This window comes from Balaenoptera musculus, chromosome 13, assembly GCF_009873245.2.
Source record: "Balaenoptera musculus isolate JJ_BM4_2016_0621 chromosome 13, mBalMus1.pri.v3, whole genome shotgun sequence".
NCBI lineage: Eukaryota > Metazoa > Chordata > Mammalia > Artiodactyla > Balaenopteridae > Balaenoptera > Balaenoptera musculus.
In genome coordinates this window covers 88,481,322-88,506,248 of record NC_045797.1, presented here as the reverse complement: position 1 = coordinate 88,506,248, position 24,927 = coordinate 88,481,322, and the positions used below count along the sequence as shown (strand labels likewise).

The 24,927-nt window shown below is 46.9% G+C and overlaps 1 protein-coding gene across 1 annotated transcript; it reads right to left on the bottom strand.

Annotated features, from left to right (window-relative positions):
* Positions 1-1,590: 1,590 nt before the first annotated feature.
* On the bottom strand, positions 1,591-14,898 carry RNASEH1 (ribonuclease H1). The gene is given in 8 exon segments (XM_036873598.1): positions 1,591-4,934; positions 6,062-6,186; positions 6,681-6,765; positions 7,127-7,181; positions 8,004-8,100; positions 10,100-10,264; positions 13,386-13,501; positions 14,712-14,898. Coding segments are annotated over 8 exon segments (828 nt in total). The 5' UTR covers positions 14,843-14,898; the 3' UTR covers positions 1,591-4,880.
* Between the last annotated feature and the right edge of the window lie 10,029 nt (positions 14,899-24,927).

Below are 24,927 nucleotides of genomic sequence, written 5' to 3'. Positions count from 1 at the left end.
AAGTCTTTGGCCCATTTTTCAATTGGGTTGTATGTTTTCTTACTGTGGAATTTAAGAGTTCTTTCTCTATTTTGGTTAACAGTCCTTTATCAGATGTGTATTTTGCAAATACTTTCTTCCAGTCTGTGGTTTATCTTCTCATTCTCTTGACCTTGTCTTCTGCAGAGAACTTTTAAATCTTAGTGAAGTCTGTTATCAATTATCTTTTTCATGGATCATGCCTTGATTTTTAAAAAAAATAAATTTATTGATTGATTGGTGCGCCAGCTTCTCATTGCAGTGGCTTCTCTCATTGCAGAGCACAGGCTCTAGGCACACGGGCTTCAATAATTGTGGCACGCAGGTTCAGTAGTTGTGGCTCACGAGCTCTAGAGCGCAGGCTAAGTAGTTGTGGCGCACGGGCTTAGTTGCTCTGCAGCATATGGGATCTTCCTGGACCAGGGCTTGAACCCATGTCCCCTGCGTTGGCAGGCGGATTCTTAACCACTGTGCCACCAGGGAAGTCCCGTGCCTTGATTTTTTATCTAAAAAGTCATCACCATACCTAAGGTCATCTAGGTTTCCTCCTATGTTATCTTCCAGGAGTTTCATAGTTCTGCATAGTTTACATTTAGGGTGTGTGAAAAATTCTGAGTTAATTTTTGTGAGAAGTGTAGATCCACTTTTCTGCGTGTGGACGTCCAATGGTTCCAACACCATTTGTTGAAGACACTATCTTTGCTCCCATTGTATTTCCTTTGCTCCTTTGTCAAAGATCACTTGACTCTATTTATGGGGCTCTATTTTGGGCCAATGTGATGATCTATGTCTACACTGTGAAATGATCACCACAATCAAGTTAATTAACACACCCATCACCTCAGTTACCTTTTTAAATGTGTGTGTGTATGAGAGATTTACTGTCTTAGCAAATCCAAGTATACCATACGGTACTGTCAACTAGAGTCACCATGCTATGCATCTGCTTCTTCTGAAGTACCCAGTAGGAGGCCTGAATAAAGTGTGATATCACCTTCTTTAGATGGGAAGTCATGTATGCAAACGGCTGATAAATTTATAAAAGATGTCCAGCCTCACCCTGCATCTTGGTCAAACCTCAGGATGGGTTGCATCATAGCTGGTGGTCTCTCTGTCTTTGTGGAAGAAATGTTCTCTTGCCCTCACCCTTGTCCTGCATGTGTCTGTGTGGGTTTGGGGGTGAATGCCACGGGGGGTTTAGCAGGAAGAGGGACAGCGTCGCGCTCCCAAACTCAAGCTAATCCGTGACTTTGCTCACAGAGAGGTCCCGGGGGAGGCCCAGCAGATTCACTGCTACTGACAACGAGCCCTGAACACAGGCCCTTCGGAGGGCGAAGCTACATGGCCTTATGAAAAGACCCGTCACATTGTGTCACGATAACGTGGTGGCCAAGGGGCTGTAACTGAATGATCCAAGATTTCCAGAGCCTTTTAAAAAACACCATAAAGGGTGCAGCTTCTCTGGGGTATGATGGGGAGAAGAACCAGACAACCTTTCTATCCTTTCTTGTTTTGAATCCAACTTCTTTTTACATTTCATCCTCTTGCTACCCAATAATCTCAATACAGGACTTGCCCATCAGACTTTAATAAACACACAAGAACAAAACATAAGACAAGCACTCATAACAGAAAGAGACAAACACCCCCATCTCCAAATAGAGCCATACTGGGGGTCAGGGCTTCAAACACAGGAATTTGGGGACATTAACATTCAGTTGGCCCCCGGGTTCTAAAGTGTTAGGTTGAAGCATGTCGCCTACCTGAATGGGGCACCCTGCTCATCATATAGACCCCTGGTACAGAGGACACCGTGGTGTTGGAGAAGGTCCATGTTTGGCTATAGAGGACGTGGACTGAGAGGACAGAGGGTGGGATTCAAAAGCCTCAGCTGAGCAAGGACCCTCCTGGACCCAGGGATTCTGCCAGGGGGAATCCGTAGGTCAGCACACCCCTTCCCTTAACTGCCCTCTTTGAAAACAGACCTCTAAAGATACGTGCAACCCTATGTTTATAGCAGCATTATTACAGCAGCCAAGACATGGAAGCAATCTAAGACAGATAAAACATTCAAGATAAAGTGGCAATACTGAAGATGGGTAAATCAGATTTCAACATACAGATAAACAGGGGTCCCCGCAGAAAGAAAACCAAAGCAAAAAATAAAACAGAGCACTAGGCCACAATTCAAGGAAACTTTCTTGAAACAGTAGATTTGAAAATACATACAGAAAAAGCGCACCATATACCTGCAAACACTGACCCAGGGCCACCAACACATGACACACTCTAATAAAACTGCTGACTTGAGAAAGAGGAAAAAACCCTTTGGACATCTAAGCAAAAAGAGTACGTGACTGGAAGAAAAATAAGATTCATCAGGCTCTTCATGCATCACTTTATGCTGGAAGAAAACAGAATATTTAAGACACTCAAGGAAAGAAAACGTAGGAAAGGATTTCATATTCTGCAAAACTTCAAGTATAAAGGACACAAGCTGAATTCAACATACAGAAACCCAGGGAGTATGGTTCCCAGGCTAACACTGACCTAAACACTGGCTATGAGCATTAAGTACATGGAAATAAGACTAAATGAGGGCAGCGGGGAGAGATTTTACTATGTAACAGCTGACGATGTGGCTCCAGTGCTGTTTTCATTGTAATTAATGGTATATTAGGGTTAGGATCCACGTAGCACATGTTAAAGCAGAACAAGCAAGTGTGTAATTACGGAATATTCTGTTCCGTAGTCCCACAGCCTGAGAACCAGGATCTCAGTGTAGGAGACACAGCTGCAACACGGAAAGGGTTGAATGCCCTGGAATCCTGAGTTTGTTTTTGCGACTGTCAACATGAGCTCAGAAAACACTTTCTCTTTAAATGTGTGTGCGCACACGTGTGTATTTTTTAGGCCTAGAAACAACAACCAACCCTGTAGCAATGAGCACCAAGGATCTGAAATACCTCTTTTTGCCATTAAAAGAAACTACAGCTCCTTAGAGAAAAAGCCAATTCCAGGTCTAGAGCAGGAAAGGTACAAGATGGGTCTAGAACACCCTGACACATCAGACTACAAGAAAGCTCTCTATGACCGTGTGCACAGTCTGTGCATGAGTGTGTCTGTGTGTGGTCAGTACACATGCACGCATGTGTACATATATGAATTTCAAAAGAAATGAAGAGCCACTTGAAGAGGCTCCCTCCTACAGGCCAAAGCCGCTGCAATTTGGGTTCAATAAAGAGGAAAATTGCGATGGACCGAAACCCATCAAACAGGCTTAAGTACATGAGTTCATGACATATACATATGTTTACATGTTATAAAAATATATAAATAAAAACCCCTAATTGGGCTACCTTCTTAGGATGACCGGGAGCCAATCTTAGCATTTATCCCGCCTTTTGTACGTGAATTCTACACTGAGCGCCAGCATTAGGTGAGGGGAAGTATCTTCTAAAACTGTTCCAGCCAATAAACGTAAGCAAAGTGACAGCATACCAGCATTCTGCTACCTAATTCATGGGCCTGCGCCCTGAGCGCTGGCAGCCGCCAACATCCAAAGGATGAAAAGCGCTCTGCCCTCTGACGAAAGCATGTAACACACGCGCCCCAGGGGTGGAGGCTGCCTGTCATCGAGCCTCTGGATCCAGCCGCCAACTTGCAGGAAACACCGAGGACAGAGTAAAGCACTAGACAGCGCCTCGGGGTCGCGGGCAACAAAACTGACAGTGGGAAACGACGGGACAAATGGCTCGGGCTCTTCAACAGATAAACCGCAAGGAGAACAGAGATTGAGGTGGAACCTGTAAATTAAAGAGACTTACGAAATATCAAGTTTAAAAAAAAAAAAAAGGAATACCAAGTTAAAAAAAAGAGTAGACTAGACTAAAAACTGACACAAAGAAAAAGCAAGGAAGTCATTTCTGTACAAGTCGGGATTAGTTCTGGAGGGAGGGGGTGCTGTGACTGGAGGAGCACGTGAAGAGCCTTCTGGGCACCTGGCAAAGTTCTACTTCTTGACCTGGGTGGTAGTTACAAGGGTACTCACCTTATAATAACAATTCAATAAGCTATACATTTGTTTTGTATCGTTTTCTGCATGTTTTTATGACAAAAAGGTAATAAAAGATAAAATAGTCACGTCAAACTTTTTTTTTAACTTGCATAGTGCTTTTAACAAAAATAGCACTCCCAATTTTAAACATTTATTTACAGTCTTGGCCTTTAGAAGTTACGACTGTTGCTATCTAACGGTCGGACAGCCAGGGCTGCCCGTGTGCAGGCGGCCCTATCACAGTGCCCCACCAGGTAAGACCAGCCCACCTTCCCTCTGCCCAGGCGTGGGCCCTGCAGAGCCCTGTGCCCAGCAAGGGAGCCGTGCCTTCCTCCAATCCGCCCGTAGGCACAAGCCCACCTAAAAACCATGACTCAGTCTTGCCAACTGTAGGGTAAATGAACTCTTAGAACACTTCTAGGCTTCTTGCCTGCATTTTTAAACCGATGTTCTACTCATCCTTATTAAATCAAAGCCCTAACACTTTTGTCTAGACTGCAATCAAACTAATGAGAACAGTATCAAGCCCAATAAAGCATACTTCTAACAAAACCTCAAATAATTCTCAAATCTCAAAGGATGTTCAGTTATGACACATCTAACCACCTTTAAGGCACATGCCACGGACCACCACCCTGCCTTTCTGATTTAGTCTGAAAGCTGTGTCTGCCCATCGACTGCAGTGGTCCAGCCTACGGTTTTATTTTCACACCAGTAAGTAAAGGTGACAAACAGCCACTGGCTCAAGTTGTTCCAAGAATTAAAGGACCTGGTCAGTCTTCAGGTTGCTTCGCGCCTTGTCTTGCTAATCTGTCAGCTCTTCGTTGCCTATAAATCCCGAATGGCCAGGAACATGCATCTGTTAAATAAAACGTTTCCTTTTATTTTTACTAATTTTTTACACAAGCAACACATGACTACATCCTCACTGTAAAACACGTCAACCATTCAGAGAAGACAAGTGTGAAGGCCCCCTTCACAGCTCCTCCTGAGCACAATTCTGACAGCACAACGCACTCGGGCGCTGGATACGCCGACAGAAATCCCGTTTCGTTCTCCACAAATTGGATTTTACTGTTGTACTGCCTTTTCCCACTTAACAGTGGGACCTGGCAAGCTTTCTGGACAGAGCAGACGTGTGGATGGATACATATACGACATACACACACACCTGATTCTCCCTCAGTGCTGTTACAAAGGGATGCGCTCATGTGATTTAACCACTGTTTGCACTTATGTTGCTGAAAGGCAAGTTTTGGGGGTTTTTTTTGTTTGTTTGCTTTTTTTTTTGCTACACAGCATGGCTTGTGGGATCTTAGTTCCCCGACCAGGGATCGAACTCATGCCCTTGGCAGTGAAAGGGCAGAGTCCTAACCACTGAACCACCAGGGAACTCCCTGAAAGGCATGTTTAAATGTCAGGTTGCCAAACGGTCATCAGGGGTCCTGGGCTGGGAGAGCAAGGTAGGGTTAAGAAAATGGCTGCCGTTAACTTGCTCTGTATTTTTCGAAAAGGTAATTTTAATAAAAGTGACCTAGTGTAAGAAAAATACCTCCATTTTGGGGAAAAAAAATCATGTTACTAAGGTCTAATCACACAACTATATTTTTAAGAGGATACATCATAAATAAGCCTGAACTGACATTATGGCTGCTTCCAAAGAAACCAGGAGGCTGACGAACAACAGGTCACTCTAACAGTGCGAGGTGTGGCTGGGCGAGAGGACGACGTGGAGAGCCCGGAGCCCCTCAGTCTCAGCGCCGGGACCCAGCGCTCTGCACGCAGGACCCGCCTGTTAGAGCAGCGTTACTCAGAGGACGGTCGAAAGACTCCACTGTGCTCTAACACATGCTACGACGGCAATTCCACAGACCCTGCTATTTTAACTGAAGTCATCAAATCACTCACAGAAACCATTAAACTGTCTGGCTAGTTATTTCATTTGGTCCTAACGGCCCCAGCGGTGACACCTAAGACAACACTCACCCACTGAATGTCCATGCCCTGGACAAGCCTGTCCAGCTCCATGAAGTCCTCTTTGTTGATCACCTCCTTCCCTGTGCTTGTCCTCCATCCACTCTTCTTCCAGCCTTGCACCCAATTAGTGATGCCTGGAAGGAACACTCACAGATCATTATTCTCGAACGTTCTGGTATTTTTTCCTCCCTAGACTCCCCTCTGACCATTGCTCCACGTGTACCTGAGTGGCTTTCTGGACTTTTCCTTCCTTACTGGGGCCGTGCTCTGGCTCGCCCCGTCCCGTAACTCTCACCCGTGTCTGCCCTGAGGCCGTCGGGCTGAGGCACCGCCCCCTCCAGCCTCATCAGCGCCCCCAGGCCCCCACCCCACGGGCCCTACACACGGTACCCCCAGAGGGAGCACACATCTTCTACCTCGCGGCCACGCCCTCGGCGCCTGGCAAAGCATGCCTCGCGGCACCATACCAGAGCAGCACGGGCTTCCCTGGCACCAGACACACCCAACGCCAGCCCCTTCGCCGTCTGGGTCCTGCCCTGATGCCGCGCCTCTTCCAGGGGAAGGAAATACCTACTTCCTTCATATGTACTCGAAAAAACCCTAGAAGAAGTCCAATGTAAACGCTTACCATTGATAGTAAACATGCTGTCTGTGTAGAGAACCAGCTTATTGATGTTCTGAGCCTTCGCCTGCTCAATGGCTTTGCAGGCTGCCTTGAAGACACAAATCAGTTGTCATGCTGCAGAAGTTGTTCAACTTTCGACACTGATGTTCACAATTACCAAAAAATTTAAAATCTAAATCCTTTTCCTGTGCTAACCGTAATGATAACATTGTCTATGTGAAATAACGCTACACATACAATTCTCCGTTTAGACATCTATTTGAAACAAGTTTATAATTTTTCTAGGAAAACTCCTGTTCTTCAGAAATGTTACTAGCCCCAAACTAAGTTTCTTCTGGACTCGGAGTATCTCATACACACAGAGAGTAGAAAGTACATTGATACCGTTCTAGTCAACAGTAAAGAATGATAAACTTACATTTTAGTGGAAAATACCTCTGATAACTTACATGAATCTCTGCTCTTTGGTTTGTTTGTCGCCCAGGAAGTCTAATTCCTACATTTCTGGTTTCAAAACAGTACAAAAGAAAATAAATTATAAGCTAATTCTCAAAGTGATTCCTTAAGTCTCTTAAATGATAACAGGCTTGTATACTTTTTTACTTGAATATGAAATCATACAAAAATCAAACCAAAATACTAACATTTTATTGAAAAGTTCCATGGTGTGGTCTTGTAGGAGAACTCTGACCAGAAGGCAAAAGCCAGGTTTAATTTCTGGACCTGAAATACACTAGCATGTGGTCTTGGGCAGGCACTAAACCCGCGGACACTCATGCCACCCGAGCTGGCCACCCCTTAGAGGGTTCCAGCTAAGCGAACATCGAAGTGAAGGCAGAAGGGCTTACAGGCCAGGAGGCTCGAGAACAGCATCAGTGGTGTGCAGCTGACCCTGCTCTCGCCCAGGGCTGCACAGGCCCCTGGACTCTGGTAAGTGGTTACTTCACAGGGACCCAACCCCTCTTTCACACTGAATTCTGCGGCTGTCAGTTACTACTCAAGTTCTTGCATACTTGGGGGCAGGTGTATTTGAATGATCTCACGTCTAACATCACCTTGACTTTGTGCCTTTGAAAAACATGGGCCACCTCTAAGCTCACTCATCTCCAAGACTCTTAGGGGCACGCAGGGTCCCAGTATGGTGACCTGCCCTCGTGCATCCTTGCCAAAGCCATCTCCCGGGGACGTGGGACTCTTCCACTACCCCTGCCAATGCTACCAAATAATCAAACAGTAAGCGGATCCTGCCTCAGTCTTTCCCAAGTTTGGAATATGATTCGGTTAAATGTGAAGCTTAATAAAAGCCAGCTTTTCTGGTTTACTTACAAAGGATGGCCCGGCCCCCAGTAAACACCGATTCCTGCTCGAGCCCTCTCCGCCCATTACTGAGCAGCAGCCGTCGTGTAGACGACGACAGAGTGCCCTGCAAGCGGGAAACTTAGTGAGCGCCACCGGATCACCGTTACTAAAAGCTGAAATTCACCTAAAAACTTACTACGATTGAATTAGCATTTTAAACTGAGAGACTGTTTATGCTTTGGAAGCTTTCCGTGCAGGAAAACATTACCAATGCCTTATATGGGGGCACTTGACGCTTTTTGCTTGGAATCCACTCCTATTTCGGTTCTGCCTGCCGGGAGGAATTAAAGGTGAAGGCAATCGCTCTGTAAACCCAGACCCCGCTGCTGTTTACATTCCCTGTTACAGAGGCCAACGAACAAAGCCACTGCCCGTCTCTTCACGTGTGTGCGGGGGGCAGTGCGGGAAGGCCACGTTCACCCCCAGGAGCTGCCCTTGCAGACAACAGTGCCTTGATAATGACCTGCCTGCCAGAAGGTCAAGTCCTCCGACAAATGTTGGCCTAATTTTTTTTCTTGGTCCTTTTGCAACCAGTGAACTGTGGTCCCGCCTTTGCTTCTTTCCATCAAGACAGAGAGTTTGATCAACACACCAACGCGGTAAAAAGCAAGGCAGAGAAGGAGCGACACGAGGCCATCCTCAGGCCGCCGCTGAGCGGCAGAGCACCCGGCAGGGCGGAGGGGAACTCGGGGTGCCGGAGGTCAGCGAGCGGGGCTGCGGAGCAAACAGAGGCCGTGCTCCGTGAGGGACGTGTGAAGAGGAGGGCGGAGTGAACAGGCAGAGGCAAAGCGGGGAGGAGGTGAGATGCTAGCGGAGCACATTCCTAACCGGAGTGGGGCCGGGAGTCCGAGAACACGGGCGCCGGGCAGGGCTCCTCCGTTCAACAGAACGTGACGCTCAACACGAGCCCTTCCTGGTCCCTGACCCCGTGTGACTGCCAGTGGCCGTCAGGCGCCGTGCCAGGTGCCCCCGCGCTTCAGGCAACTGTCAGTGCACTGGAAATGGACCATCTCCCAGTCGCCCCACAAACATCTGCCTCAGTTGCTATCAGTAAATAATCAGATCAAGACCATTTGGTTTTGCTTTTCACGTAACTGCAAAAATTGATTTATACAGTTTTCACATGGTTTGACCAAACATTTTCTGGTTTTCCTTGAAAAACTTAGAACCTACAAATACACTGACTTATATAAAAAATGCTATTTATTCTTATCTTCTATTCATACATGTAGAAGACAAAAAGGAGACTCACATACCATCAAATTACTTAATATAAACACTGGATTCCTGGAGCTAAAGGCAGAGGAGAAATTCACAACTATCTTGTTTCTCAGGATAAGGTAGGATCACTTCTGTTTTGCAAAGGTTACATGTAAAAGGTTAAGATGCTGGTGTCAACCAATTATATAAAGGAGCTCTGTCCAGGGCCTTTCTTATTTCAAGAGCTGAAGTTTTGGCATTTTCTTAGTGACCAGGAATACCTTGTGCACAGGGAATACTGGTGTTTACAAAGATCAAAGAGTTTTTCATGCATAGCCTATATAACGATTTTCCTATGAACGTCCAAAATTCTAATAATTCTACACCATTAGATCAATTATAAAATAGTGACCTTAGGACTCCCCTGGTGGACCAGTGGTAAAGAATCCGCCTTCCAATGCAGGGGACGCGGGTTCGATCCCTGGTCGTGGAACTGGGATCCCACATGCCTTGGGGCAACTGAGCCCACACCACAACTACTGAGCTCGCGCGCTTCAACTAGAGAGCCCGCGTGCCACAAACTACAGAGCCCACGCGCTCTGGAGTCTGCACACCACAACTAGAGAAGAGAAAATCTGCACGCCACAACCAGAGAGAAGCCCACGTGCTGCAACGAAAGATCCCACATGCCGCAACGAAGACCCGACACAACCAAATAAATATGTAAAAAGAAAGGGGGAAAAAAAAAGCATGTTATACATCAGTTCAAATTTCCCTCATTAAGAAAGTGGGAAAAGTTTTTACACATGAATATATTTATATGATTACTGTATTAAAAATTTAAAAATCCAAGAAAGACATACCCATATAAGAAAACGTGTCCTTGCTCACTGAAGGCAGCGGTTCTGCATTCTGTTTCACGTGCTTTGCACACGGCTCTGTGGTTTCACCTTCACCTTCATCCAAGGGCTCATGAAGTCGCTTGTTTGCCTTCACTTGTGATTCTTGTACACGTTTATTTTTCTGCCCTGAAAGGTAGAGTCTACTCAAAAGCCAGAAACAATGGACACAACATGAAATGACTGAGAATCCAGAACTTCACTAAGTCAGGCTTAAATACCCCCGTATGTGGCTCTATAGAGGGAAAGACTTAAGACAGGCCACACCACCTCAGACACCGACGTCCTGGGAAATTAAATTTTCCACAATAAGCTCAGTGAGGGCAATACGAAGACTAGAGCAAAGCTGCTGTTAAAAAAAGAAATCTGGGGCTTCCCTGGTGGCGCAGTGGTTGAGAATCTGCCTGCCAATGCAGGGGACACGGGTTCGAGCCCTGGTCTGGGAAGATCCCACATGCCGCGGAGCAACTAGGCCCGTGAGCCACAACTACTGAGCCTGCGCATCTGGAGCCTGTGCTCCACAACAAGAGAGGCCGCGATAGTGAGAGGCCCGCGCACTGCGATGAAGAGTGGCCCCCACTTGCCGCAACTAGAGAAAGCCCTCGCACAGAAACGAAGACCCAACACAGCCAAAAATAAATAAATTAATAAATTAATTAAAAAAAAAAAAAAAAAAAGAAATCTGGTTTCGATGGAGACAGAACAGATACCAAGGGTGCTGAACCCTTCAGCGCTCACAGACAGTTCGAAAATCTGAGGGGCTCTTTCTCCAGAGAAAACAAGGGTCCAAATTTCATATCTAAGGTGAGAACAGATAATGGGACATATTAAAAAAGGGAAACAGAAACCAACAGGTAACGGGACTGGGTCCCTGCAGGGACAGCACTGTTGGAGAGCTTCCCTCCGGTGGCCCCGCCGGGGTGGACCTGAGGGTAATCCCTAAGGGGTTCTCACACCCACTCAGGTTGCGTCTCACTCACTCTTTCATATAATTACGGCAGCTGACGCAGAAGATGAATTAGACCAGGATTCAAAAAACTAGTTTCAATTTGAGCTTTACCTTTTATCAGTTGTGAACTCAGTCAACTGACTTAACCCCGCTCAGCTGCTATAAAGTGAGGCCCAGCACTAGGTGATCTGAAACAGCTTTTCCTACGCTACCCTTTTCTGGAGTGGAACTAGAAACACACAAGCAGCAACTCGTTGCATCTCCAAAATAACAACCTCAACTCGACACTGCAGAGCGCACTTTCTGCTCTAAACCCCTAAACCAGGGGTGGAGGGACGGTGCTCCAGCATTTACTGAGCACCGACTAGGCAGGCGTAAGCTGGAACTTCTCGCCTGGCATAGCTTCTCAGCCCACACCTCTCCGAAGAATGCTCAGGTCAGCCAGGCACAGCTCGAGGGTCCAGAGCAGTACTGACATGTCCGCTCTGCTGTACTGGTGTCACCTCATACTGACCTTGAAAATACTCCCGCAGGTGCTCTGCAGAAGCACCCCCAGAGGTACAGGCTGAAGTGCAATTTTGCAGAATTTTAATATTGATATAAATAATCGGTTTTATTTACTATAACAGAGAAAGTTAAATTGAAATGAAAGTTGTTGAAGAACAGATATGACTTTGAAGGAAAAGGATACTATGGTTGTCACATAATTTTTCCTTCACAAAATTGTGGTTTTTCCTTAAGTAAATTAACCTAAAATCAACTTATATAAACCACAATAACTAGCAAATAGCTCTGTAATCCCCAAATAAGGATAAATGTAATGTTAAGAGAAAAACTGGGAAAGAGGCTAACAGGTTTGCTCTGGTACGGCTCTCAAACATTCACGATGCTAAACCCCATTTATATACATTATGTAAGTCACTAACTGGAGATCTCTGTAAAGTTTTAAGAAAAGCAGATTCACAGATACAAAAAACGACCTTGCCTTGAGACTTGGAGAACTTAATAAACAGAAACATACTGATACTGGAAGAATTGAGATATGAATAAATTACTAATTGGTTAAAACGAAAAACCCGTGAAAAGAAGTATTAAGAACCCAACCAAGACAAGAGTCGTACTTGCACACTAGCTTTCTATCCCAAGCTGATTTCTCGCCTGGGTAGAAAACGGAACTGTCACATCACACCCCCTTTAAAAGCTGCTGGGAAACGGAGGGTGAAGCAGCTGCACCAGGAGTGAGTGTCTCCTCTGCCTCGGAAGCTTGCCTTTCAGGGCAGATTCCTGGCGTGATCTGCCTCTCCCTGAATCCTGCTTTGTCCAGAAGTGTCATGACACCCCAGAGGAGCACCTGTTCAGGGCTCGAGCATCTCAGTGGGCTCGAGAGACTGTTCAAAACAAGCTGATTTAAAATATCCTCCTCTCACTCTTCATCCACTGTAGTAAAAAATGTCTGTGAGTAAAGTTAATGAAAAACACTTCTTCAAGGTAGGCTACATTTTAAACCTTTGTGCTCTAAAGCAGCCACCCTCAGTCTTGCCTACCTGATGTCCCTTATATTGGGCCCTAAACTTCAATTAAGTCTACTTCCGGTAACATGTGAAACTGGAGGAAATTCCGATTGTGTGACTCTATCCTAGGTAAAGATGAAACACCATACAGGTGCATGCTGTGAAAGGAACTACACTGATCATTTTACAACTAGAGCCCATTCAATCCAATAACAAGTATTTTTTTAATTAATTAATTAATTAATTTTATTTTTGGCTGTGCTGGGTCTTCGTTTCTGTGCGAGGGCTTTCTCTAGTTGTGGCGAGTGAGGGCCACTCTTCATCGCGGTGCGCGGGCCTCTCACCATCGCAGCCTCTCCTGCTGCGGAGCACAAGCTCCAGATGCGCAGGCTCAGTAGTTGTGGTTCACGGGCCCAGCTGCTCCGCGGCATGTGGGATCTTCCCAGACCAGGGCTCGAACCCATGTCCCCCACACTAGCAGGCAAATTCTCAACCACTGCGCCACCAGGGAAGCCCAAGAATAAGTATTTTTAAAAGATGGAATTAAGTATAGTGAGGACACTGAATGGAACAGGAGATCTGAGTCCTGGCTTGTCCCCAATACCGTTACCAACAGGAGTCATTACGCTAAACTGCTTTCAGCCTGTTTCCTAATCTGTAAAATGGAAAAATGGAAACAATCATATTCTTCTCTATCTGCTGACAGAGTAGCTATACAGATCAAGTGACACTTGGGATATGAAAGGCTTTGAATAGGTTAAAATGTTACAATGATGTGAGTCGTGACTACCTTCTGAACCATCAGGGTTTGCGGAGCTTCTGACAAAGGCCCAGGCTTCCTCTTCTGTGGCAAACTTCTTAAATCTGGCTGCAGGAAACCGGTCCACCTGGGCTCTGCATTCATCCCTGAAACAAAGTGACAAAACAAAGTGTTAAGCTCCTGCCTCCCTCTGTCACCCTATTTTTTCACGGATCCTTGTCTTAGGCTGGGAACAGTGTGACAAGGGCTGAGGCCGTCAGCTCCTTGGGGGCAAAGGGTCACGCCTTACAGTTTGTAGTCTTATCTTGCACGTCCAACCCTTCACCCTGTGTCATGCTAGGTGCCAGCTAGACAATACACCTGCACCGTAAGGCTTTCCTCAAAGCATACGAGAATTTGGGGGTCTTCAATCATTTCATTACAACAGAAAGGCCAGCTTCTGAGATGCTTCTTCCTCAGTAGCCTAGCTGCACAGGGAAACACTATGCACTCACGTACACTCACAAAGACTGATAATAAACCTTGATATCATACAGTGGGAAGAGTCCTGGTTATGGAGTCATAACACCTGGTTCAAGTCCTACATCTGCCACTTACTAGCCCCAAGAATTTCTTGACCACGGTAACTACACCCAAAAATGAGAATAATCCCACCCACCTCAAAGGACTGTTATAGGGATACAAACATTAGTTTACAAGAATTTCTCTTTTTAGGATTTCCCTGGTGGTGCAGTGGTTAAGAATCCGCCTGCCAATGCAAGGGACACAGGTTCAAGCCCTGGTCCGGGAAGATCCCACATGCCGCGGAGCAACTAAGCATATGCACCACAATTACTGAGCCCGTGAGCCACAACTACTGAGCCCGCGAGCCACAACTACTGAGCCCGCGAGCCACAACTACTGAGCCCGCGAGCCACAACTACTGAAGCCCGTGCACCTAGAGCCCGTGCTCCGCAACAAGAGAAGCCACCGCCATGAGAAGCCCGCGCGCAGCAACGAAGACCCAAAGCAGGCAAAATAAATAAATTAATTAATTTTAAAAAACCTTCCCTTTCTAAAAACACCCGTAAGATTAGATGAGGCATTGAGTTCCACCACGTGTAACCCTGTGGAAACTCTTTCATTGTGACAGATGGGAAAAAGGATTAAGTAGAGGCCTCTGGCCACCCCAGACTGTAAGTGGCGTTTCTGACACTCCCAGCAAAAACGAAGCGGAGTCGAGGCCTCCCATGTCACGGCCCCCGCGCGCCGACTCCAGGCCGAGGGCCGTGCGCTCCGGGGGTGGCAGCCGCCTCCCCGCCGCGGGGCCGCCGACGGCCACCCTAACCCGCTCCCGGGGAGGCGCGGCTCCCTCACCAGGTCTGGAAGACCCCGGCTTTGCGGCCCCTCCTCACGGCATAGAACATGGCGAGCCCGCGGCAGCTGCGGCCACTGCAACGCACGGCAGCCAAAGCCACTCTGTGCGCCACGCCCAGGAGCCTGGTCATCGCTCACTGCCCACCGGTGAGATCCCCTTAGGCCGGCCACAAGCCGTCATCACTCATGCCGGACTTCCGGCGGCGGCGCAGGGAGATGACGCAACTAGGGGGCGGGGCCCGGAGTCGCGCTTTTCTGATTGTCGTCAATTTCTTGTAAATCAGTGAGACGGTGGGGCCTGGGCGGAGGGTCCCGGGGGCGGGGCCTAAGGAGGGCAGAGGCGGGGATAGGGGCGCCTGGGCGGGGCCCAGGGTGGGCGGGGGTCTGGGCGGTGTGGGCAGGACCGGTCGGGCTGGGTGGGAAAGCGGCTCGGCTTTCGCCCAGTCTCCGCCGCCTGCAGCAGCTCGGGTGGCTCTCCGCGGTCGGTGGCGCTGCAGGCTCTGCGCGGTGGGCATCGGACGCCCGGCCACGGGCCCCGACGTCGGCCTCCCGTGGTTCTGGGGCGCTCCCGCGGTGCGGGGTGTACTCAGGACTGGCCAAGCACGCGGATGGGCTGGCTTACTGGCTCGCTGTTGTCGTGGCCGGAAAGACAATGGGGTTCACAAAGGGAAAAGAGGGGTGGGTGCCGCTGAGGGAGAGGGGGAAGGGGGTGTGAGCGCTGCATCCCACCGCCGCCTCGGTGCTCCGCTCAAGGGGGTGGCCCTTTCCCCACGCCACCCAGGCCGGTGTGTAACCAGTAGGATGTCCAATACTTAACGCGCTACGACCCAAGGGGAAAATTTAGTTGGAAAGGCAGTGTCTTAGAATTCTGCCCAGTATTTCACATTTTGCTCTGTAAGCAAACTGACTTCCAAGTCCTCTCCATTGACACGTCTTGCTTTTCAAACTAACTTTACTTAATTTTCTTGAAGTCTGCAGTTCAACAAACGTTATCGAACACGCACTGTGTGCTACCCAAGCCCTGGGGGATGCAGAATTGACTAAGGCAGTCTGAGCACCAAGGAATCCCGAGATAGACCTGTGAACAAATAGAGGACGTCAGCAAAGTGTGTGCAGGCAGGGGAGAGTGAGCACCCTTGCCTGGAGGGCCAGGGAACACAATAGTGCCTGAGTAAGGCTTTGAAGGATAAAGGAGAGTTCATTCAGGTGAGTTAGGCAGAGAGAAGGAAGTAGGATATTCCAGGAAGAAGGAACAGCAAAGGTGTGGTCAGTGTGTTCTTGCCTGTGAACTCAATGAACATCCATTTGAAAGATTTCAACTTTCCTAATTTAAATTTAAATTGGCTCTAGTCCATTCCTCATCCCTATCTTTATTGCACTTCAAGGTAGCTTCTTTCAAAAGGTTGTCCTTAAAAATCAATTAATGATAGATCATCTCACCTCTTCTCCTGCAGATATATGATGAAAGCTAGGGATGCCCCCGTGACTGCTCTCAGGATGACCGCAGCCCTCTTTTGACGGTCATTCATTCCCCCTCTGCCCGGGGCTCTGGAGCTCCTGTAGCCTCCGGTATAGCACACGCCAGGCCTTGGAAGTTTTCTTTCTGACCTGCTTTTCTTTAGAGGCATCACTAGCTCATGTTCTCCTGGTGACACAGGTTAAGTTATGGACACAGGTGGCACCTGGAAGCACTGATTTCTGATTAGGAAGCTGAAGTGGAAGTAAGTCAGGGTAGTGGGCCAAAAGCAAACGTCTTCACTTCAAAGCTCTGAAAGACCTGGGATCCTCAGCCAGATATGAAACAATGACAGTTGTGTAGGGTATAGACATAGCTGTCGACCGCAGTGTTCCCTGGGGGAGGAGAGAGGCTGGGCCCATGGAAAAGTGCTGCCTGACCCTATCCCCCTGACCTTGGGGTCAGACCTACTTAGGACTTGCTTTTTCATGTAAATTAGCTGGCTGTGGTCCTTTATTAATTAATTTTATTTTATTTTTTGGCCCCACTGCACTGCATGCAGGATCTTAGTTCCCCGACCAGGAATTGAACCCGTGCCCTCTGCAGGGGCAGCACAGAGTCTTAACCACTGGACCACCAGGGAAGTTCCTGTGGTCCCTTATCACAGAATACTCACAGTCCCTACAAAGTTGTAGTTTGGAATTATCTGAGTATGTTCAGACAATCATCCATGCGGCTTTCTACAATTACAAAACTGTTCCTTCTGGCATTTCATTGACTGATTACTCATATGAAAATGTTTTCTGTCTTAATCTCTGGCTCGCAGTGTGTGATTTTTACTTATCCTGGGCAAAAACTGGCCCATTCTCAATAAGGTACTGAGCTCTGGACCAGAGTCAGAAGATGCCTACCAGGGGATATGTGCCCTCAGTCAAAATCCATAGCCCTTGGAGACTTAATTCCATCAACTGAAAAATGGGAATGATGGGAATGAAAATTCCCACTGCAAAAGGGTTTTCTTTAAATTGAGATATTAGGTGAAATATAAAGTTTGCAAAGTGGATAGTTTACTGCCTGGCATGTAACATATGGCATATAACATATACTCGTATGGAAATAGCTATTGCCATTTTCCACTGTAGTCTGTACATGAGGGGTAACGGAACCACCTGCTGTTTCTCAGGGTCCACTGAAAAATTCCATAGGCATTTACTGAGGGCCAACAATATACCAGGCACTCTTCTAGACCTGGCCACATGTGGCTGCTGAGCATGTGAAAGGGGACTAATCCAAATTCCACTGGATTTTGAAGACTGTGAAAAATAAAAAGAAGGTGAAAGTCATTAATTTTTCATATTGATTCATATTGATTGCATGTTGAGCTGATAATATTTTGACTATCTTGGGTTAAACAAATATATTTAAAATTATGTTTTGTTTCATTTTACTTTTATTTATTTTTTGTTTTACTTTTTAAATGCGACAGCTAGAAAAGTTTAAATTGCTCTTGTGACTTGAGTTCGTGAAGGGCACTGTTGTAGACACGGGTGAGATGACACAGAGCTTCTGCTCTAGGAAGGGGAATGAATTACTAGACACATGAGACAGGTACTTGACCATTGTCGTAAGGGATAAAAAGAAATAACGTGGGCAATAGGAAAGAGGAGTATGCAGGTAAGAGATGTCGAAGAAAGTGCGCTATAACAGTTAGTGGGGTTTTGTCTACCAGTCATCACAGGACATGATGTCGTTTTGCTCTGTTGACATCAGTCGTAATGTGGTAGGGAGCCCTCTTCCTCAAGTGGTCAATCAGGAACAAGCTTTTTTTTTTTTTTAATTTTATTTATTTATTTATTTTGGCTGTGTTGGGTTTTCGTTTCTGTGTGTGGGCCTTCTCTAGTTGCGGCGAGCGGGGGCCGCTCTTCATCGCAGTGCGCGGCCTCTCACTGTCGCGGCCCCTCCCGCTGCGGAGCACAAGCTCCGGAGGCACAGGCTCAGCAGTTGTGGCTCACGGGCCCAGTTGCTCCGAGGCATGTGGGATCTTCCCAGACCAGGGCTCGAACCCGCGTTCCCTGCATTGGCAGGCAGATTCTCAACCACTGCGCCACCAGGGAAGCCCAGGAACAAGCTTTTAAAGGGTATCAATTCTCGATGTATCAGAAGGGGACTTAGAAGTTGTGACACACTTTGGCAAAGTAGTTGCACCAGTTTTTACTTTCAGCAGGAAATTCTCAGAGAGCCTGCAGAACCCTACTCTCCCCATAACTGAGTTTTCAGACTTTTAATTTATGACAGTGGGTGTCAACGGTGTCTCACTGTGGTCTTCATGTACATTTCTCTGATCACCAGTGACAATGGACATTTCATCAAAAGCGTTTCCTCACCTGGGTTCTTTTTGTGACGTGCCTGCTCAATAAATCCCAGTTGCTGCTGCCGCTGCTGGCCAGAGAACACACTTTTTTTTTAAATTAATTTAATTTCTTTATTTTTGGCTGCGTTGGGTCTTCCTTGCTGCGCGTGGCCCTTTCTCTATTTGCGGAGAGCGGGGGCTACTCTGTTGCAGTGCTCGGGCTTCTCACTAAGGTGGCTTCTCTTGTTGCAGAGCACGGGCTCTAGATGCGTGGCCTTCATTAGTTGCGGCACGCCGGCTCAGTAGTTGTGGCTCACGGGCTCTAGAGCACAGGCTCAGTAGTTGTGGTGCACAGGCTTAGTTGCTCCGCGGCATGTGGGATCTTCCCAGACCAGGGTTCGAACCTGTGTCCCCTGCATTGGCAGGCAGATTCTCAACCACTGCGCCACCAGGGAAGCCCCAGGGACCACGCTTTGAGAACCACTGCCCATAAAAAAGATTCCCCTGTATGTTTCACTAAGAGTTTTAAAGTTTTGTTTTTGACCTTTATGTCCTTGACATTACCTCTGAAAGTTAAACATTTTTATACCTTGTTATCTCACCACCCTTGGAATTTCCTGGGTGATAGGACGTCTTTTGTTCTAAGCAGACAACTCTTGGTGGGTTCCTTGATGGATTCAAGTCACCAGAAAGACCAAGCCGTGGTCAGAGGGTTGGAACTTTCAACTCCATCCTCTGTTCTCTGGGGAGGGAAGGGGGCTGGAGACTGAGGTAATAATCCATCATGCCCACATGAGGAAGCCTCTGTCAAATACTTAAGCGATGGAGTTCAGAGAGCTGGTCAGGTTTGTTGAACACGTGGAGGTGCTGGGAGGGTGGTGTGCCCAGAGAGGGCATGAAAATTCTGTGTTTTATTTTTTATATGGTAAATATCAATAGACATAACCCACATAAATAAAATTCTTCAAGGTCTTCAATCATTTTAAAAAGTGCAGAGTCCTGAGGCCAAAATCTTAGAACTGCATGCACCTAGCAAAATTATAGATCAACTAGGAACACATGTAACATCATATATTCAAACTATGTGCTTGTAACTCCAATTTACATTTTCCTGCAAATTATATTTGTTGAATAAAAAATTTCTACCAGTCTACATATCATGTTTCTGTAAAACATGTTAGGGTGTTCCCAAAATGTTTGATTTTGGATAATAACTCTCTGAAGCCATTTCTTGCTTCAGAAATGAGTATTTGTTGTTTATTAATACCCAGGAGTATACAGACGCCATAGAATCGCTTTCACATTGTCAGAAGTGACATTCAGGAACCCTGTACTAAGTAGTGTACACACAGCCATGACCGACCCCAACACTAACATTATCCCGTTTACAGAGAAGGAAGCTGAGATTTCAAGTGATTAAGTACCTTGGCCACAGCCATGCAGATAGAAAGGGTGCAGCCAGGGCTCAGACCGCAGTCCAACGCCCGCCCTGGGAACCCTAAGGCATCGTTCTCAAAGAGCGGCCCTTGGTAACAGCATCACCTGGGAACTTGTCAGGACGGATGCACCTGCACCACATCTGCAGAATGAGAACGGTGTGGGTGGGGCCCAGCACGCTGTGGTTTAGCAAGCGCCAGGTTACGGTGATGCACGCTCAGGTTTGAGACACTGCTGAATGACGCCCCTCCCCCCCGGAGCCGGCCACGCGTCTCCATTCTGCTACTCTGTGAGCTTCTTCTCACCGCACCCTGTGAGGTCAACAGGCAGATCTATGTTTATTTAATAAACGAAGAAACAAGAGGCTCAGGGAGTTTTAATGACTTGCCCAAAGCCATCTAGTTAGTTTTTGGAACTGGACATTGAACCCAAATCTTCTGGCTCTTATCTGAAGCCACGAGTAGCACCAACAGGGAATCCAGGGGCAGTAAGGTCAGAGCAGTAGCCGGAGACCTCATTTTGCTGCCTTTAGTCAAGGGGGAGAGAACAAGCACGGGTCCCCCTCCAGGGGTCTGCCCATCGTAGCCAGACGCTCACTGGATGGCAGCCCACTCACGGTGTGCTAGGATCCCCAGGGCATGCAGGACCTTACTGCTCACACCCTGAGACCGTGAGTTTCCCTCACCACCACAGGAGTTAGACACGCACAAAATCTGGACGCAGATGTGGTTTACCATAGTGTCACCTTCTGATTTCCACCTCGTCACATTTCTCGTCATCCCACAGCACACAACCCCCGCGCCCCACCGTGACACCAATGCCTGGGTGGGGGAGCCTCGCCCTGGGCGCAGGCAGCACCCAGGCGCCTGTTCTGTAGAGCATTTTAAAAATGATAATAAAACCCAACCAAAGTTTCCAAACGCTGTCAGTGGCAGATACTCCTCCCAGAAGAAAACCTCTCTTGTTGGTCTAGAAATGGTGTAGTTTCCCATTTTCACTACTACCTTTTGTGAAATGAATAAACAGGAACCCTCATTTAAAACAACTGCAGCCTGAACAGGAAGAGAATTACCTTGCAACTCCAGCAGGAAGATGGTTGTGACTTTACTACCCAGCAGAAGGGAGGAAAGAATTCCTCCTTGCCTGGCAACAGCCCAGCCAATGAGAAGCCACTACACTTCAAACTCCCAGTTTCCTCCAATGGGCTCTTAGTTCAGAAGAGCCCCTTCCCAGTTCTCCTACTCTCTATAAAATACGTTCCCCCTCCTCTGTTCCTAGGGCTTGCCTCTAGTTCCCCAAGGGTTGCAAGTTTTGAATTGCAATTCTTTACTGTTCCCAAATAAACGCGTTTTGCTGGTAAAATAACTGGCTGTTTTATTGTTTTAAGGTCAACACGTTTCACAAACATTATATTTTACATGGAAGTTAATTCCAGACCTCTCCCAGTTATACAGTTGGTTCCAACGCAAGCACACTCAGCTATAATACGTTCACGTGGGTTAGAAGTATAGATCTTGCTTCAGCATGGTTCGGTCCAACCCCTGGGGCACTGTGTCCTCCTGCATTTAAAAAGTATATTGGAAGTAAAAAAAATGATTGTAAGCCATGACTGTAAACACAAAGAAGTAGGACTGAACTTCCATTACTTCACTTGTCATTCTACGTCAGCACTTATGTTTAAAATTTAAAACAATGAAAGAGAGCAGTGAGAACTACAAGGTGAAGTATTTTTGTTAAAGTGCAGATTTTAGTTTGTACATTAAAAATTTTACTAAAGTTGATAAATATCATTAAAATTGAAATTTATTCATCTTTTTGAATGTTAATTATTAGTTTTAAAAGGACTTCCCTGGTGGCGCAGTGGTTAAGAATCTGCCTGCCAATGCAGGGGACACGGGTTCGACCTCTGGTCTGGGAAGATCCCACACGCCGCAGAGCAACTAAGCCCGTGCGCCACAACTACTGAGCCTGCGCTCTACAGGCCGCGAGCCACAGCTACTGAACCCACGTGCCGCAACTACTGAAGCCTGTGCTCTAGAGCCCACGTGCTGCAACTACTGAGCCTGTGTGCCGCAACTACTGAGCCTGTGCTCTAGAGCCCGCGTGCTGCAACTACTGAAGCTCGTGCGCCTAGAGACTGTGCTCCACAACAAGAGAAGCCACCGCAATGAGAAGCCCACGCACTGCAATGAAGAGCAGCCCCCGCTCACCACAACTAGAGAGCCCGCGCGCAGCAACAAAGACCCAACGCAGCCAAATAAATAATAAAAGAGTTTATGGTTTTTTTTAAAAAAAGAAACTAACGATTACTAATGATAATCACATGATTATAATCAGAAATACTTCTGTCGACTAGGGGAGGGTGTAAAGATAATAACCCACCCTGGGCATCAAATGCCCTTGGGAGCCCCTGCCCACCACACTACCGGGTTTCTACTAGTTGTAGAAACAGTCTACCAGCCTGTCCCTCAGCTTGAAGAGCAGTACAAAATGCGCCCCCCCACCTCTGTCGCCCAGAAAACATAGATCAAGTACTGATCTATGTTTTTTTTTTTTTACCTGCAATCTTCCTGAGACAATGGACTTTTGTTATTTATTTAACCCATTTACGTGATGCCCTTGAAGATGGTCACCAAGGTCCACCTAACAGGGACCTGTAGACGAGAACAGTGGTAGCAACAGAGTGACACTGAGGATCATTTCTGCAAGGCTTCGTCAAGCAGCTTTCCTGACCTCAGTCCCTTGGCAAGTGGGGGTCAGATTCCCTGAGTGTGGAATTGTGGGGGTCTTGTGGGGCGCTGGATGTCAGCGCACTTGAGGGGGCCTGGGTGGTGGAAGTGAGGAATTGCAGGTGCAACTCAGTCCCCAATCCTGCTGCTCTCCTGTCCCTGAGCTATGAAGTTCACATATGTTGACTTCAAATTCCAGCTGCACGATTTCTAGCTGTATAAATTTGGTGAGTTGCTTAACGTCTCTGTTCTGTGCTTTGAAAAATGGAGATGACAGGGACTTCCCTGGTGGTCCAGTGGTTAAGAATCCGCCTTCCAATGCAGGGGATCCGGGTTCTGATCCCTGGTTGGGGAACTAAGATCCCACATGTCACAGGGCAACTAAGCCCTCATGCCACAACTACTGAACCCACGTGCCACAGCTAGAGAGCCCGCACACTGCAAAGAGCCCACGCGCCGCAACAAAAGATCCCGCATGCTGAAACGAAGATCCTGCATGCCTCAACTAAGACCCGACACAGCCAAATAAGTAAATAAATAAAATAAAAATTAAAAAAGAAAAAAGAAATCCAAGGGCTTAGCAGATGAAGAATTCTCAACAGGGTGTCCGAGCTGAATGGTGAACCGCAGGGGTACTTTCACAAACACAGCAGGCCATATTCTGCTAAGTGCTTAGAGGATGAAGAATGGCTACTAAAACTAGCCAACTTAGCACAGATTAAAAAAAAAAAATGGAGATGATGCCGCTGTGCACGGTGGCTCTGCATGTCCACTGACTGCACGTGCCCCTCTGACATGGTCGAAATACAGCATGTCCTCAACGGCACACCAATGCTTTTCATCCTGCGCATGTTTCATGAAGATTAATGGGAAGAATGATGTTGCTTTTGATGAAATATATTGAAGATGAGCAAATTATCAGTTTATGATAAAAGTCAAAAGTGTAAATATTTCTATAATTTAAATAGTAATATGTGAGCAATTACCTTCTATCTACTGATAGGTCACCGATGTCTAAAGGTCACATATTGTTATATAGGAAGAGTGACCTTGAGACTTTCCAGAAGAAGCCAGTGACCTTGGTTCAATTAAATGCATAATATTCTCACATTCATTTCAGGCTTGCACATTTATTTCACTCACATGCTTCTTACGCTAGCTGATAGAAAATAATAATAAAAACCCTGCCAGCAATAAGTGGAGGGGAGAGAAAAACCTTCTGGTTAAATTCAATCCATTAATTCTTGATCAGACAGGCAGGTCCATAAATTCATTTTACTTTCAAGGACCCATTGGTAACTCTCCTTCTGTCACTTTATTATTAACATTGGGAGGTGTGATTTGGAGGGGAAAGAATGACTTTGAAGTCCAGGCTTTCTCACCCAACCAACCTCTAGGCTTTCTGCCTCACAGAGCTGAGATAAAGCATTCCCAACAGAGCATCCTTTTTCATGGGGACTTTTATACAATAAAGAAGTAACTTTTTAGGGACTTCCCTGGTGGCACAGTGGTTAAGAATCTGCCTGCCAATGCAGTGGACACAGGTTCGATCCCTGGTCCGGGAAGATCCCACATGACGCATGCACCACAACTACTGAGCCTGCGTGCCTAGAGCCCATGCACTGCAACAAAGAGTAGGCCCCCTTGCTGCAACTAGAGAAAGCCCGCGTGCAGCAAAAAAGACCCAAAGCAGCCAAAAATAAATAAATTAATTAATTAAATAAATTTAAAAAAAAAAAAGAAGTAACTTTTTAAAAGGAGAACAGATCTTGCTTGTTTAACTGTGCTCCCTGCCCTGGCAGTATTCTGTCCTGGACCAGAACTACCCAGTGTAAAGAATTAATTGGCAGAATTAAATAGAGTTGGGAGACCAGAACGGGGAGCTCGCATGCACTGCAACAATGGCAGAGCCCAACAGGAAGAAGGACTCCCCTTCTCTCCAGGCAAGGACTCAGCCAACGAAAAGCCACAGACTGCCTACCACAGCCTCCCGCCTCCCTCTTCCTCTCCATAAAAGTGCTCTTTCCCTCACCATGCAGGGGCTTCCGCGTGGCGCACCACCTCTCTGCTGATCCTGAATAAACCCATCTTTGCTGGAGAAATACCTGGCAGTCTATTTGTTTCAGGTCATCACTTTTCTTGCCCTTACAGGGACTGGAGAAGATTCCCAACACCTCTGGGTGAGCAGACGAGGGTGGTACCCACATTGCCCCATTGGGCTCACTGCTTTTCTTGCTGACCCTG